Source organism: Cherax quadricarinatus, chromosome 13 (assembly GCF_038502225.1).
Source record: "Cherax quadricarinatus isolate ZL_2023a chromosome 13, ASM3850222v1, whole genome shotgun sequence".
In the NCBI taxonomy this organism is placed as follows: domain Eukaryota; kingdom Metazoa; phylum Arthropoda; class Malacostraca; order Decapoda; family Parastacidae; genus Cherax; species Cherax quadricarinatus.
The window spans coordinates 6,454,213-6,469,212 of NC_091304.1; the positions used below are offsets into that span (position 1 = coordinate 6,454,213).

At 38.5% G+C, this 15,000-nt stretch overlaps 1 protein-coding gene across 7 annotated transcripts in view; it reads right to left on the reverse strand.

Moving 5' to 3' along the window:
• The window catches only part of LOC128688501 (uncharacterized), a 784,466-nt gene that overhangs the window by 329,783 nt on the left and 439,683 nt on the right, over window positions 1-15,000 (reverse strand). For all 7 annotated transcript variants that reach the window (XM_070084425.1, XM_070084432.1, XM_070084431.1 and 4 more), the window contains one exon: window positions 9,584-9,751. In XM_070084425.1, the coding sequence (XP_069940526.1) occupies window positions 9,584-9,751 (168 nt within the window). The remainder of the gene's footprint in view (window positions 1-9,583; window positions 9,752-15,000) is intronic.

A 15,000-nucleotide genomic window follows, 5' to 3' on the forward strand; every position in this document is an offset into this window, starting at 1 on the left:
ATTTTCACTCCTTTCAATGATCATCTTCACCCCTTATCGCCCTGTATTTTCTCCCTCTCTTCCTCCACTTATTCCTTTTCTATTAATCTTTCTTTCCCTTTCACTTCCTCCCTTACCTTCTCTCTTTTTTCTCCCTTTCCTTCTCCCTCCAGCTCTTCATTTCAATCTACTCTCGTTCACCCTCTTTCTCTATCTCCTTCTCTTCCTTTCTGTGAGTCTTAAGACGAGCTCTCTCCCTCCCTCCCTCCCTCCCTCCCTCCCTCTCTCTCTCTCTCTCTCTCTCTCTCTCTCTCTCTCTCTCTCTCTCTCTCTCTTACTTCGTCTCCCTACCTCCCTCCCTCTCTCTCTCTCTATTCGCCTTCCTCTTTCCCTCTTACTCCATCTCCCTCCCTTGTACTTCAACTCCCTCCCTCTTACTGCAACTGCCTCTCTCCCTTTTACTTCAACTCCCTATCTCCCACTTTCCCTCCCTCTTCTCCAACTCACAATCTTCTCCAACTCTCCCTCTCCCTCCAATCTCCCTGTGAACTTGGGAAGCCTCTCCCTGAAGCCTCCATTACTAAACCAAACAGCTGCTGGACCGGAGGGAGTGTTTCATCTTGGACACACACCTTCAGGTTCCTGCAAGTTGCAAGCTCACTTGTTAAGTGGCTTTGTTTAGGGGGTTTAAGTGGGAGTTTAAGGGAAGGAGGAAGGAGGAGAACGGGAGGCGAAGAGGAAGAGAGAAGGATGGGGAAGAGAAAGGGGGAGGAAGAGAAAGGGAAACAGAGAGAAGGAGACAGTGGTGAAATATGATGAGATAGAGAAGAGAAAAGAAGGAGGAACTGAGGAGAAAGTTAGTTGGAAGGAGAAGAAAAGGAGAAACTCCGGAGAAAGTTAAGGGAAAGAGGAGATAGAGAGGAGAAAAGAAGGAGAAATTGAGGAGAAAGTTGTGAGGAGAAGATTGAGAGCAGGAGAAAGTTGTGAGGAGAAGATAGAGAGCAGGAGAAAGTTAGGGGGAGGAGGAGGAGATAGAGAAAAGGAAACAGATGAAAACAAGAAAGAGAAGGATAACAGGAGAATCAGATGAGCGGGAGGAAGAGAAGGAGGAGAAAGGAAGAAAGATATGAGAGAACAAGAGAATCTAATAAACTATTGAGACTTCAGATAAAGGGAGCAATTAATATATTTGTATATATTGCATTTTCATATAATTTTATTTTGTTGATATCTTCATTAATAGCTAAAATTAAAATTTCATGCATTATATTATTATTTGTCTTATTATATTTGATTATGTATGTAGTGCTCGCTGGTGGAGAGTTTTGATTGGCTGTGAGCACTTGCATCTACCTGCCCGCTTGTTTAACAGTTGGTCCCAGGTTGAAGCTTGTACAAATCACTTGACTCACATGATGTTGTCGCTTCTGGGTCTGCCTCACCTTCTCTCTATAGCTGCTGCTCGTGGAGGCAACATACTCTCTTTGTCGTTCTATCTGGGAGATTGCTGTTCTCTTCAGCTCGTGTCATTTAGACTGTTTTGGTAGAGTATGTCCCTGTTGGAGAGCCTAGATATACATCTCGTAACTCTGTGCAACTCTGTTCATAGAGCAGTTTTTAATCTTAGTGATATCTGACGTTTCCGGAGGCTGTGTCGTGGAGACACTCTTTATATCTCTGGTCCCGAAATCAACTCTCGACCTACATTGTTCTGGCATCTATGCATTGTTAAAATCGGGTATCTGGTATTGCTGGACACTGTTTCAGTAATAAGTAGTTATATGCCTTCAAGGAGGATTTGCTGATAGTCCCCAGTTAGGGTCTTTGTCTCCTTGTTCCATGCCTGATGCAGTGCTACTCTCTGTTGCTTTGAACATTACCCTTGTTTAGGGAATGGTTCATCATACTGTTCAACTAAGCTGTGTGATTTCCTTGATGGTTGAGTAGTTAGCTTAGGGACTCGGTGTCAGTGTCATTTAAAGTTGAGTCTTACTGAGTCATACCGAGTATTACCGAGAACACACACACACACACACACGCACAAACACACTCACACACACACACACACACACACACACTCACACACACACACACACACACACACACACACACACACAAACACACACACACACACACACACACACACACACACACACACACACACACACACACACACACATGCTTACTTATATTTTTCTTATATTTATAAGTGAATCTCATAGCAACGTACCTGAGAGCACATATTAAGAGTATTCAAGAGTACAGTTTATCTGAAGTTCTTATAGCACCATTTGTAAAGTACAGTATAAGTATATACAGATATAACAGTATATACTACAAGATATGTGTAGGAACTTATCTCCTTAAATATTCAAGCAATATTAATTGCAATTATTACCACCTAGACACATTTGTTATTAAAGATCTCAACCTTAATTTATCTGATTTACATTCATCCATTTGTAATCCCAAAGTGCTGTAGAAGAGGCTCTTAATTTTTACAGGATAACTGGACTAGGATATATTCTAACAATCTGTTATTAAACCAGAAACAGGCTAGATACTAGAGGGGAATCAGTAAGTTATCCTTGTATTCTCTGGAGATGTCTAAATTTTATAGATTTCTCATTTTGTAACATAAAATGAGAAAGATATTTTTTTTAAGGTTTTGACGTTGTTGTTTCTTATAACTTATCGGCGAAGTGGAATTCAGGGATGAGTTGTAAGAGAAGATGAGGAGTAAAGTGGGGAAATGGAAAGGGTGGAAGGGCGAGCGGAGGAAGTAACTGCAGAGGTCTGAGAAGGGGGCGCCTGATGTAGAAAGGGGTAGAGAGGAAAATGTGTCTGGAAGGCCAAAAAAATAGCGTAGAGGTAGAAAGTACGGTAAAAAAGAAGGGGGCGGGGCAGAAAGTATCGTAAAGAAGTTAGAAAATTTGCCAAAAATGGCGTAGACGAGGCAGAAAGTGGCGTAGAGAAGGAAGAAAGTGGCGTAGAGAATGAAGAAAGTGGCGTAGAGAAGGAAGGGAAAGACGTAGAAAATGGAGAATGTTTGGGGGAATAATACGTAAAATCATTATTTTAGCGTTTCTCTCTCTCTCTCTCTCTCTCGTATCATCATCATCATCATCATCATCATCATCATCACTGTTCTCGAGACTAATTCTCAAAACAAATTTTATTTTCATAAAAAAATCAGTGGCAAATAACTCACGGGGAATTTCGAGATCTTTCTTGAAATCCATTACAAAACCTTCATCTTCCCACCCCCCTTCTCTCTCTATCCTCAACCCCCCTCCATTCTTTCCCCCATCCCCTTCCCTCATCTTCATTTTATATTTTCCTCAGCTTCATCACATGTCAGCCGGAGAGGAAATGTGTCATAGTCTCTTCTAAGTTATTGCTCAAATCTTGCTCGAGGAATATTTCAAAGATTCTGAAGAGAAACATTTGCCAACTTTCCAGAGAGAGAGAGAGAGAGAGAGAGAGAGAGAGAGAGAGAGAGAGAGAGAGAGAGAGAGAGAGAGAGAGAGAGAGAGAGAGAGAGAGAGATTTTCCTTTCCTCGTGGATATGTGTATTTATATACGTTTGCATTTATGTATGTATGTATATTTTAACCAGCATGTTAATTTATATATATATATATATATATATATATATATATATATATATATATATATATATATATATATATATATATATATATATATATATATATATATATATTATATATATATATATATATATATATATATATATATATATATATATATATATATATATATATATATATATATATATATATATATACATCAATTGTCCCCCACAGACAACGCACAGCACTCACACTGTCCCCCCACAGACAATGTTAAACTGACCTTCCCTACGGTTTGTTACCCCGTGTTCCTGGTCTTGTCCAATTAAAACGCTTCAAAAGATGTGTATGCTGGCACGAACGGATAAACGCAAACATTCACAGACAAGCGTTACACACACACACACCACGCACCCTCACAGACATTCCCATCCCTGCGTGTGTGTGTGTGTGTGTGTGCAAAACAATCTATATTTTCTTTTCTGTTTTGGCGTTTTTTGACTGTTGAAATTTTTTTTTTCGAAGGGAAGTTAATAGATGGTGCTGGTGCTATTGTACAGTTGGACTGTTAGGTGATGTGATCACAAACATGTTCTGGTGGATGAATGGGTTGAATATTAACACATTCACCTGTTTTAGGACAAAGGTTATATATATATATATATATCAGGGGATATCTTGCTACTCCTACTTACACTTTGGTCACACTTCACAGACACGCACATGCATATATATATATACATACATCTAGGTTTTTCTCCTTATTCTAAATAGCTCTTGTTCTTTTTTATTTCTTCTATTGTCCATGGGGAAGTGGAAAAGAATCTTTCCTCCGTAAGCCATGCGTGTCGTATGAGGCGACTAAAATGCCGGGAGCAATGGGCTAGTAACCCCTTCTCCTGTATACATTTACTAAAAAAGAGAAGAAGAAAAACTTTATAAAACTGGGTTGTTTAAATGTGCGTGGATGTAGTGCGGATGACAAGAAACAGATGATTGCTGATGTTATGAATGAAAAGAAGTTGGATGTCCTGGCTCTAAGCGAAACAAAGCTGAAGGGGGTAGGAGAGTTTCAGTGGGGGGAAATAAATGGGATTAAATCTGGAGTATCTGAGAGAGTTAGAGCAAAGGAAGGGGTAGCAGTAATGTTAAATGATCAGTTATGGAAGGAGAAAAGAGAATATGAATGTGTAAATTCGAGAATTATGTGGATTAAAGTAAAGGTTGGATGCGAGAAGTGGGTCATAATAAGCGTGTATGCACCTGGAGAAGAGAGGAATGCAGAGGAGAGAGAGAGATTTTGGGAGATGTTAAGTGAATGTATAGGAGCCTTTGAACCAAGTGAGAGAGTAATTGTGGTAGGGGACCTGAATGCTAAAGTAGGAGAAACTTTTAGAGAGGGTGTGGTAGGTAAGTTTGGGGTGCCAGGTGTAAATGATAATGGGAGCCCTTTGATTGAACTTTGTATAGAAAGGGGTTTAGTTATAGGTAATACATATTTTAAGAAAAAGAGGATAAATAAGTATACACGATATGATGTAGGGCGAAATGACAGTAGTTTGTTGGATTATGTATTGGTAGATAAAAGACTGTTGAGTAGACTTCAGGATGTACATGTTTATCGAGGGGCCACAGATATATCAGATCACTTTCTAGTTGTAGCTACACTGAGAGTAAAAGGTAGATGGGATACAAGGAGAATAGAAACATCAGGGAAGAGAGAGGTGAAGGTTTATAAACTAAAAGAGGAGGCAGTTAGGGTAAGATATAAACAGCTATTGGAGGATAGATGGGCTAATGAAAGCATAGGCAATGGGGTCGAAGAGGAATGGGGTAGGTTTAAAAATGTAGTGTTAGAGTGTTCAGCAGAAGTTTGTGGTTACAGGAAAGTGGGTGCAGGAGGGAAGAGGAGCGATTGGTGGAATGATGATGTAAAGAGAGTAGTAAGGGAGAAAAAGTTAGCATATGAGAAGTTTTTACAAAGTAGAAGTGATGCAAGGAGGGAAGAGTATATGGAGAAAAAGAGAGAGGTTAAGAGAGTGGTGAAGCAATGTAAAAAGAGAGCAAATGAGAGAGTGGGTGAGCTGTTATCAACAAATTTTGTTGAAAATAAGAAAAAGTTTTGGAGTGAGATTAACAAGTTAAGGAAGCCTAGAGAACAAATGGATTTGTCAGTTAAAAATAGGAGAGGAGAGTTATTAAATGGAGAGTTAGAGGTATTGGGAAGATGGAGGGAATATTTTGAGGAATTGTTAAATGTTGATGAAGATAGGGAAGCTGTGATTTCGTGTATAGGGCAAGGAGGAATAACATCTTGTAGGAGTGAGGAAGAGCCAGTTGTGAGTGTGGGGGAAGTTCGTGAGGCAGTAGGTAAAATGAAAGGGGGTAAGGCAGCCGGGATTGATGGGATAAAGATAGAAATGTTAAAAGCAGGTGGGGATATAGTTTTGGAGTGGTTGGTGCAATTATTTAATAAATGTATGGAAGAGGGTAAGGTACCTAGGGATTGGCAGAGAGCATGCATAGTTCCTTTGTATAAAGGCAAAGGGGATAAAAGAGAGTGCAAAAATTATAGGGGGATAAGTCTGTTGAGTGTACCTGGTAAAGTGTATGGTAGAGTTATAATTGAAAGAATTAAGAGTAAGACGGAGAATAGGATAGCAGATGAACAAGGAGGCTTTAGGAAAGGTAGGGGGTGTGTGGACCAGGTGTTTACAGTGAAACATATAAGTGAACAGTATTTAGATAAGGCTAAAGAGGTCTTTGTGGCATTTATGGATTTGGAAAAGGCGTATGACAGGGTGGATAGGGGGGCAATGTGGCAGATGTTGCAAGTGTATGGTGTAGGAGGTAGGTTACTGAAAGCAGTGAAGAGTTTTTACGAGGATAGTGAGGCTCAAGTTAGAGTATGTAGAAAAGAGGGAAATTTTTTCCCAGTAAAAGTAGGCCTTAGACAAGGATGTGTGATGTCACCGTGGTTGTTTAATATATTTATAGATGGGGTTGTAAGAGAAGTAAATGCGAGGGTCTTGGCAAGAGGCGTGGAGTTAAAAGATAAAGAATCACACACAGGGTGGGAGTTGTCACAGCTGCTCTTTGCTGATGACACTGTGCTCTTGGGAGATTCTGAAGAGAAGCTGCAGAGATTGGTGGATGAATTTGGTAGGGTGTGCAAAAGAAGAAAATTAAAGGTGAATACAGGAAAGAGTAAGGTTATGAGGATAACAAAAAGATTAGGTGATGAAAGATTGAATATCAGATTGGAGGGAGAGAGTATGGAGGAGGTGAACGTATTCAGATATTTGGGAGTGGACGTGTCAGCGGATGGGTCTATGAAAGATGAGGTGAATCATAGAATTGATGAGGGAAAAAGAGTGAGTGGTGCACTTAGGAGTCTGTGGAGACAGAGAACTTTGTCCTTGGAGGCAAAGAGGGGAATGTATGAGAGTATAGTTTTACCAACGCTCTTATATGGGTGTGAAGCATGGGTGATGAATGTTGCAGCGAGGAGAAGGCTGGAGGCAGTGGAGATGTCATGTCTGAGGGCAATGTGTGGTGTGAATATAATGCAGAGAATTCGTAGTTTGGAAGTTAGGAGGAGGTGCGGGATTACCAAAACTGTTGTCCAGAGGGCTGAGGAAGGGTTGTTGAGGTGGTTCGGACATGTAGAGAGAATGGAGCGAAACAGAATAACTTCAAGAGTGTATCAGTCTGTAGTGGAAGGAAGGCGGGGTAGGGGTCGGCCTAGGAAGGGTTGGAGGGAGGGGGTAAAGGAGGTTTTGTGTGCGAGGGGCTTGGACTTCCAGCAGGCATGCGTGAGCGTGTTTGATAGGAGTGAATGGAGACAAATGGTTTTTAATACTTGACGTGCTGTTGGAGTGTGAGCAAAGTAACATTTATGAAGGGATTCAGGGAAACCGGCAGGCCGGACTTGAGTCCTGGAGATGGGAAGTACAGTGCCTGCACTCTGAAGGAGGGGTGTTAATGTTGCAGTTTAAAAACTGTAGTGTAAAGCACCCTTCTGGCAAGACAGTGATGGAGTGAATGATGGTGAAAGTTTTTCTTTTTCGGGCCACCCTGCCTTGGTGGGAATCGGCCAGTGTGATAATAAAAAAAAAAAAATATATATATATATATATATATATATATATATATATATATATATATATATATATATATATATATATATATATATATATATATATATATATATATCTATATATATATATATATATATATATATATACATATATATATATATATATATATATATATATATATATATATATATATATATATATATATATATATATATATATATATGTCGTGCCGAATATGTAAAACTGGTCAATTAGCAAGAACTCATTTAAAATTAAGTCCTTTCTAAAATTTTCTCTTATACGTTTAAAGATATATTTTTTCATTAATGTTAATGCAAAATTTTTTAATTTTCCTCCAAAAGAATCTAAGAAAACTTACCTAACCTTATTATAACAAGAACAATTTATTTTAGCCTAACCCAACTAAATATATTTTAGATTTGTTTACAATAATGTAATACTAAACAAACACAGTGAAATATATTTTTTTCGTTAGGTTCAGAATGATTTAGGCGAAATTATTGCTTACACAAATTTTCACTTGTCCTATATGGCAAGATGAGTGTTGCTATTTAAGCCAAGATCGCAAGTTCTGCCTATTCGGCACGACATATAAATATACACACACACACATATATATATATATATATATATATATATATATATATAGATATATATATATATATATATATATATATATATATATATATATATATACCTACCTATCCGGGCTGTCTTCTATTTTCTTAATAGTTCTTATTCATCTTTATTTCCTCTTATCTCAATGGGGAATTGGAAAAGAATTCTTCCTCCTTAAGCCATGCGTGTCGTAAGAGGCGATTAAAATGCCGGGAGCAAGGGGCTAGTAACCCCTTCTCCTGTATACATTACTGAATTTAAAAAGAAAATCTTTTATTTTTATTTTTAGGTCACCCTGACACGGTGGGATACGGCCGGTTTGATTTATGAATTGTGAACGTAAAGGTGGTGAATACTGCAAGAAGGAGAGGGCTGGAGGAAGTTGAAATGTCGTGTCTAAGGGTAATGTGCGGTGTGAATGTAATGCAGAAAATTCGTAGTTTGAAAATTAGGAAGAGGTGCGGGATTACTAAAAGTATTATCCAGAGGCCTGAGGAAGGGTTGTTGAGGTGGTTCGGACATTTAGAGAGAATGGAACGAATGAGAATGACCTGAAGAGCGTATATATCTGTAGTAGAAGGAAGGTATGGTAAGGGTCGGCCTATGAAAGGTTGGAGGGAGGGGGTAAAGGAGGTTTTGTGTGCGAAGGGCTTGGACTTCCAACAAGCATGCGTGAGCGTGTTAGATAGGAGCGAATGGAGACACGTGGTTTTTAGGACTTGACGTGCTGTTGGAGTGTGAACAATGTAACATTTATGAAGGGATTCAGGGAAACCGGCAGGCCGGACTTGAGTCCTGGAGGTGGGAAGTAAAGTGTCTGCACTCTGAAAAGGGGTGTTGACATGTTACAGTTTTATAACTATAGTGTAGGCACGCCTTTGGCAAGACAGTGAGGAAGTGATTAAAGGTGAAAGTGCTTCTTCTTTGTCGGGTCACCCTTGGTTGGTAACGGCCGCTTTCTTCATATGATGAGAGTAATTTATGCATACATAAACGGCATGTATAATGGGCATGTGTACAGAGCATAATTAAGAAGCATATATACGGAGCATAATTAAGAAGCATGCATGAGCTTCATAAGTAAGGATCGAGCGTAGGGAGCATCCGTCAGGAGCAAGCACAACGAGCATGCGTAAGGAACATACGTAGTGAACACACATAAAAAGAATACACACGCACAAAAAAAAACTCCAACATACGCATGATGCCGACAGAACACGCATGAAGACCATGCGTTAGGACCATTCGTAAAGGAGTATGCATAACACTCACCAAGGCGTGTCTGGGCTCGTTCTGGAAGAGGGTGCCGACCCTAGTCCAATTGAACCGCTGTAGCAGCTGCAGGCGAGGGTGGTTGAACTCCTTGTCAGACGGGGCCATCCTGAAGAAGTTCGGGTACTTGATGGCTGAGAACATGGGGTGGGTGTCTGCGTACGACAGCTGCCGGGGATGGAAGAAACAACAGCGTTAGAACGAGTGGATAATGATTGAACAGCGTTAGACACAATGTATAGTGTCTGAACAGTGTTAGAAATAAATAATGCTTGAACAGCGTTAGAAGATTGTTTGAATTGAAAAACGGACTGGTGATACCGACAAGATGTGGAACAAGAAACTTATGTACAGTTCAGGATATATGTTAGAGGAAACGTTTCGCCCAGTGTGACTTCTTCAGTCCTAATACTAAGAGTGAGTGTATATAGTGTAGTAGTAGTAGTAGTAGTAGTAGTAGCAGCAGCAGTAGTAGCAGTAGTAATAGTAGTAGTAGTAGTAGTAGTGGTGGTGGTGGTAGTAGTAGCACTAGTAGTAGTAATGGTAGTATTAGTAGTAGTTATAGAAGTAGTAGGAGTAGTAGTAGTAGTGGTAGTAGTAGTAGTAGTAGTTGTAGTAATAGCAGCAGTAGTAGTAATGGTAGTAGTAGTAGTAGTAGCAAAATTATAGTGAGATGCTCTTGGATCATCTGTACAGTCGGGAACTGTGTATTTCCCTATATATTCATCAGGAATTGTGTATTTCCTTTCATACACCAAGAGATATGTGTATTTGTATATTCAGCATGAGGTGTACTCTGTATACCCCGAGGAGTGCATATTTCTGTATATTCTCTGAAAAATGTGCATATCTGTAAATATACCTACAGATGTGTATATGCACATTCATATAGGGGTGTACATAGCTGTACATAGGCTAAGAGATGTACATCTCAGTATATAAGTGTACATATCTGTACATACACAGATTTCGCCACATGGAGCCGGGATAGATTCCGTTACATTGTCTCTTCTCCCCTCTCCCCCTACCCTCATTTCTCCTCTTCTCTCCCCTCCCTCTCCTTCAGTCCCTCCTCACCCCTTTTTATATGTCCTATTATCCCTTATTCACTCCCTCACTCTCCTCTCTCCACATGCTCTTCCCCCATCTCCTCTCTCTTCCCTCCCTCTCTTCCCCTCCCCTCTCTCCCCTCCAGAGCAACTCTCCTCTCATATATTGCTGCTTCACTCCTCTCCTCTCCTTTTTATTGTGAATGTTGAGCCTTATTGGTTATTCCCCTTTCCTGTCTGAGGTGAATGAGAGAGAGAGAGAGAGAGAGAGAGAGAGAGAGAGAGAGAGAGAGAGAGAGAGAGAGAGAGAGAGAGAGAGAGAGAGAGAAAGAGAGAGAGGAGAGTAGAAACAGGAAAGGGAAGAATGGATTGGAAATACACTACTGCCAATTTTTCCAAAGGGAAAAATCTTTTACCATTCGTTGTGCTGTACAGCTGGGCGGCCGCTATTGTCTTTGTAGCTGTGTGTACATATCTTGTTATCTATGATTCTCTCTCTCTCTTTCTTTCCTTCTCTCTCTCTCTCTCTCTCTCTCTCTCTTTGGGTTTTAACATTGTTAGTTTTGTTGTGTGTATCTTGCAGACGAAGAGTTGGTAATAATGGTAGAATTACCGACAAAATGTTGGATAAATAGACACCGATGTAACTAATGTGATAGTATTTTATTGTGGCAACGTTTCGCTCTCTAGGAGCTTTGTCAAGCTCTCCAGGAGCTCCCCAGAAGTTTTGTTAAGCTCTCCAGGAGTTTTGTCAAACTCTCCAGGATCTCTCCAGGAGTTTGACAAATCTCCTGGAGAGCGAAACGTTACCACAATAAAAGGTCACACCACTTACATCTGTGTTCATTTATCTAACAGAGTTGACATCTTACTTCAACTCACCACAAAGTCTGTTCTTGGTAATATATTAATTGAAGAGTTAATTCATAGGTGGGGTGTTTTATTTATAAATAAAAATGAATTATATTTTCAGAAAGGCTTACATCCTTGAATGCCGGACAATAAGTGCCTTGAACCATAATATAGATATATATATATTTTTTTTTTTGAAAAGCCGCTGATAACATTGATGTACAATATTCTGAACAATTTTGCACTTCGTAGAAATGTGGTATTTTACATTATATATATATGTACACATATATATGCAAAACAACCATTGTGAAAGAATAGAGAAATACCAAGCGCTTTCGTGACTACTCACATTATTATTATTCACATTTTTCCTTGATAATGTGAGTAGTCACGAAAGCGCTTGGTATTTCTCTATTCTTTCACAGTGGTTGTTTTGCATATTCTGAAATCATCAAATCATCTGTTTACTGTGATCTTATTACATATATATATATATATATATATATATATATATATATATATATATATATATATATATATATATATATATATATATATATATATATATATATATATATATATATATATCGTGCCGAAAAGCAGAACTTGCGATCTTGGCTAATTAACAATGCTCATCTTACCATATAGGACAAGCGAAAATTTGTGTATGCAATAATTTCGCCAAAATCATTCTGAACCTAACGAAAAAAATATATTTCACTGTGTTTGTTTAGTATTAAATTATTGTAAACAAATATAAAATATATTTAGTTGGGTTAGGCTAAAATAAATTGTTCTTGTTATAATAAGGTTAGGTAAGTTTTCTAAGATTCTTCTGGAGCAAAATTAAAAATTTTTACATTAACATTAATGAAAAAATATATCTTTAAACGTATAAAAGAAAATTTTAGAAAGGAATTAATTTTAAATGAGTTCTTGCTAATTGACCAGTTTTACATATTCGGCATGATATATATATATATATATATATATATATATATATATATATATATATATATATATATATATATATATATATATATATATATATATATGTATATATATATATATCTTTACTCTTTACATGATAGACGTTTCGAAATCCATTGGCTCTGTGAATACATTGACATAATCTTTAAGACTATAGAAATATCTACACAAGACGGTGGAAAACCAGGTAATCAGTCCCTCACCACCTGCTTCTAGGCTGAGGGACTGATCTCCTCGTCTTCCACCATAGGTCAATGTGAGACAATACAGCCATTATTATCTCAAACACCACCAAACAGGTGCATACACTGTACTAAAGTACGCATGAAAAACAGAAAAGGCACCTTATGTAAAATGTGTAAGTGGTGGGTGCATGATGGATGTATGTACAATTATAGCAACGGTGCCAGAATTCATTTTGTGTGTAACAAATGCACTTTGGCAAAGTTACCCTTTAGCAGTGATGACATTGATTTACCTAATTTTAATACAAATGACCCATTGCCATATATTGATGATTATGATTGTTTTATGAAAACAGGCCTTCACTTTATTCATGTCAAGGCAAGATCACTTCTTCCTAAATTGGCAGAGATTAGGATTCTAGCTAACAAAATTAGGGCGGCAGTTATAACCATCTCTGAATCTTGGTTGGATGATACGGTGACTGACGACGAGGTCAAAATAGAAGGTTACAATATAAAACGCTTAGATAGGAACAGAAAGGGTGGTGGAGTATGTGCCTACATTAGAAATGACTTAGCTTACAACCCAAGACCTGATTTAAATAACAATAAACTGGAGATTCTATGGTTTGAAGTGCTGCTTCCTAAGACCAAACCCATCTTAGTAGGAACTAGTTACCGCCCTCCTACCCAGGACCAGTTCTTAGAAGACTTTTCCAGAATCTTGTCCGGAGTTGAAAACAATTGCGAGACAATAATACTGGGCGACTTCAATATCTGTTTTCAGCAGCAAAATAACGGGCTATGCAAAAGGTATAAGCAAATTCTAGGATTAAATAGTTACACTCAACTAATTAATACTCCAACCCGGATCACACAGTTCTCAGCCACCCTAATTGACCCACATACTTTGTAATCGCTCTGAGAACATTAGTCAGTCAGGCGTCATTACCACAGGTCTTAGTGATCATTTCATCATTTACTGCACCAGGAAAATCACTAGGGATAGGATAGGCCTACACAGGACAATAAAAATGAGGTCAACTAGAAACTACAGTAAAGAAACACTTGTAAATAGGCTACACAATTGTGACTGGACAGAGATAACAAGTTGCACGGACGTAAACGATGCCTGGGAAAAATTCAAAACAATGTTCACTACCATCCTTGATAATATTGCACCAGTTAAAGAGGTTAGGATTAAACGAAGAACTGAACCCTGGATGAATACTGAGATATTAGATAATACGAAATTCAGAGACCAGCTGCTAAAAAGATTTAAAGCAAACAGACAGGATATTGCAGCACTAAATGAATTCCAAAGGGTGAGGAACAGAGTACAGAGACTTATAAAAGGAGCAAAGCAAAGCACTATTGCTCAAAAATTGAAGAGTATAAGCATAACCCCAGAAAGCTCTGGCAACAACTAAAACAGTTGGGGTATAGCCATAAGCCAGTAGATAGGTCTAACATAGTACTCACTATCGATAATGAGGTATGCCACGAAACATCTAAGGTGGCAAATTGCTTTAATTCATACTACACATCTGTTGCATCAACACTAGTAAGTAAACTACCAGCTGCATCAAATACTTTTAACACAGACTCTGATAAGTTTCAAACATACTATACCAATAAAGGGGTAACCCCAAACAGTTGTCAACTAGTAAGTGTATCTCATGACTTTATTCAAAAAGAACTAAGCAGGTTAAACCCAACTAAGAGTACAGGCCCTGATAACATCCCGTCTAAGTTCCTAAAAGATGGTGCTTCTGAACTGTCAATCCCTATTGCTCACATAATAAATCTATCAATCACCACTAATACCGTACCAGAGGGGTTCAAGGAGGCCAGAGTTACTCCTATCTTCAAGAAAAATAGTAGGTCTGATGTAAGCAACTATAGGCCTGTTAGTATACTCAGTATAATATCTAAAATTCTAGAGAGGGCGGTGTATTCTCAAGTAGTTAAGTACCTTAATGACAACAACATTCTCCATAGCTATCAATCGGGCTTTAGAAGATCCTACCCAACCGACACCTCCCTTATTAATCTGATGGATTACCTGAGAACTGAAATGTCAAAGGGGAACCTCATAGGTATGGTAACCTTAGACCTGCAAAAGGCCTTCGATACTGTCAACCACAATATATTATGTAATAAACTTCAAGCTATCGGTATAGGCTCTGTAGACTGGTTTAAGTCCTACCTTAGCAACAGGAGACAAATAGTCAAAATCAACAAAACAGAATCAGAACCCTGCCGATAACATGTGGAGTTCCCCAAGGTAGTATTCTGGGTCCCTTATTATTCTTATGTTATGTCAATGATATGCCTA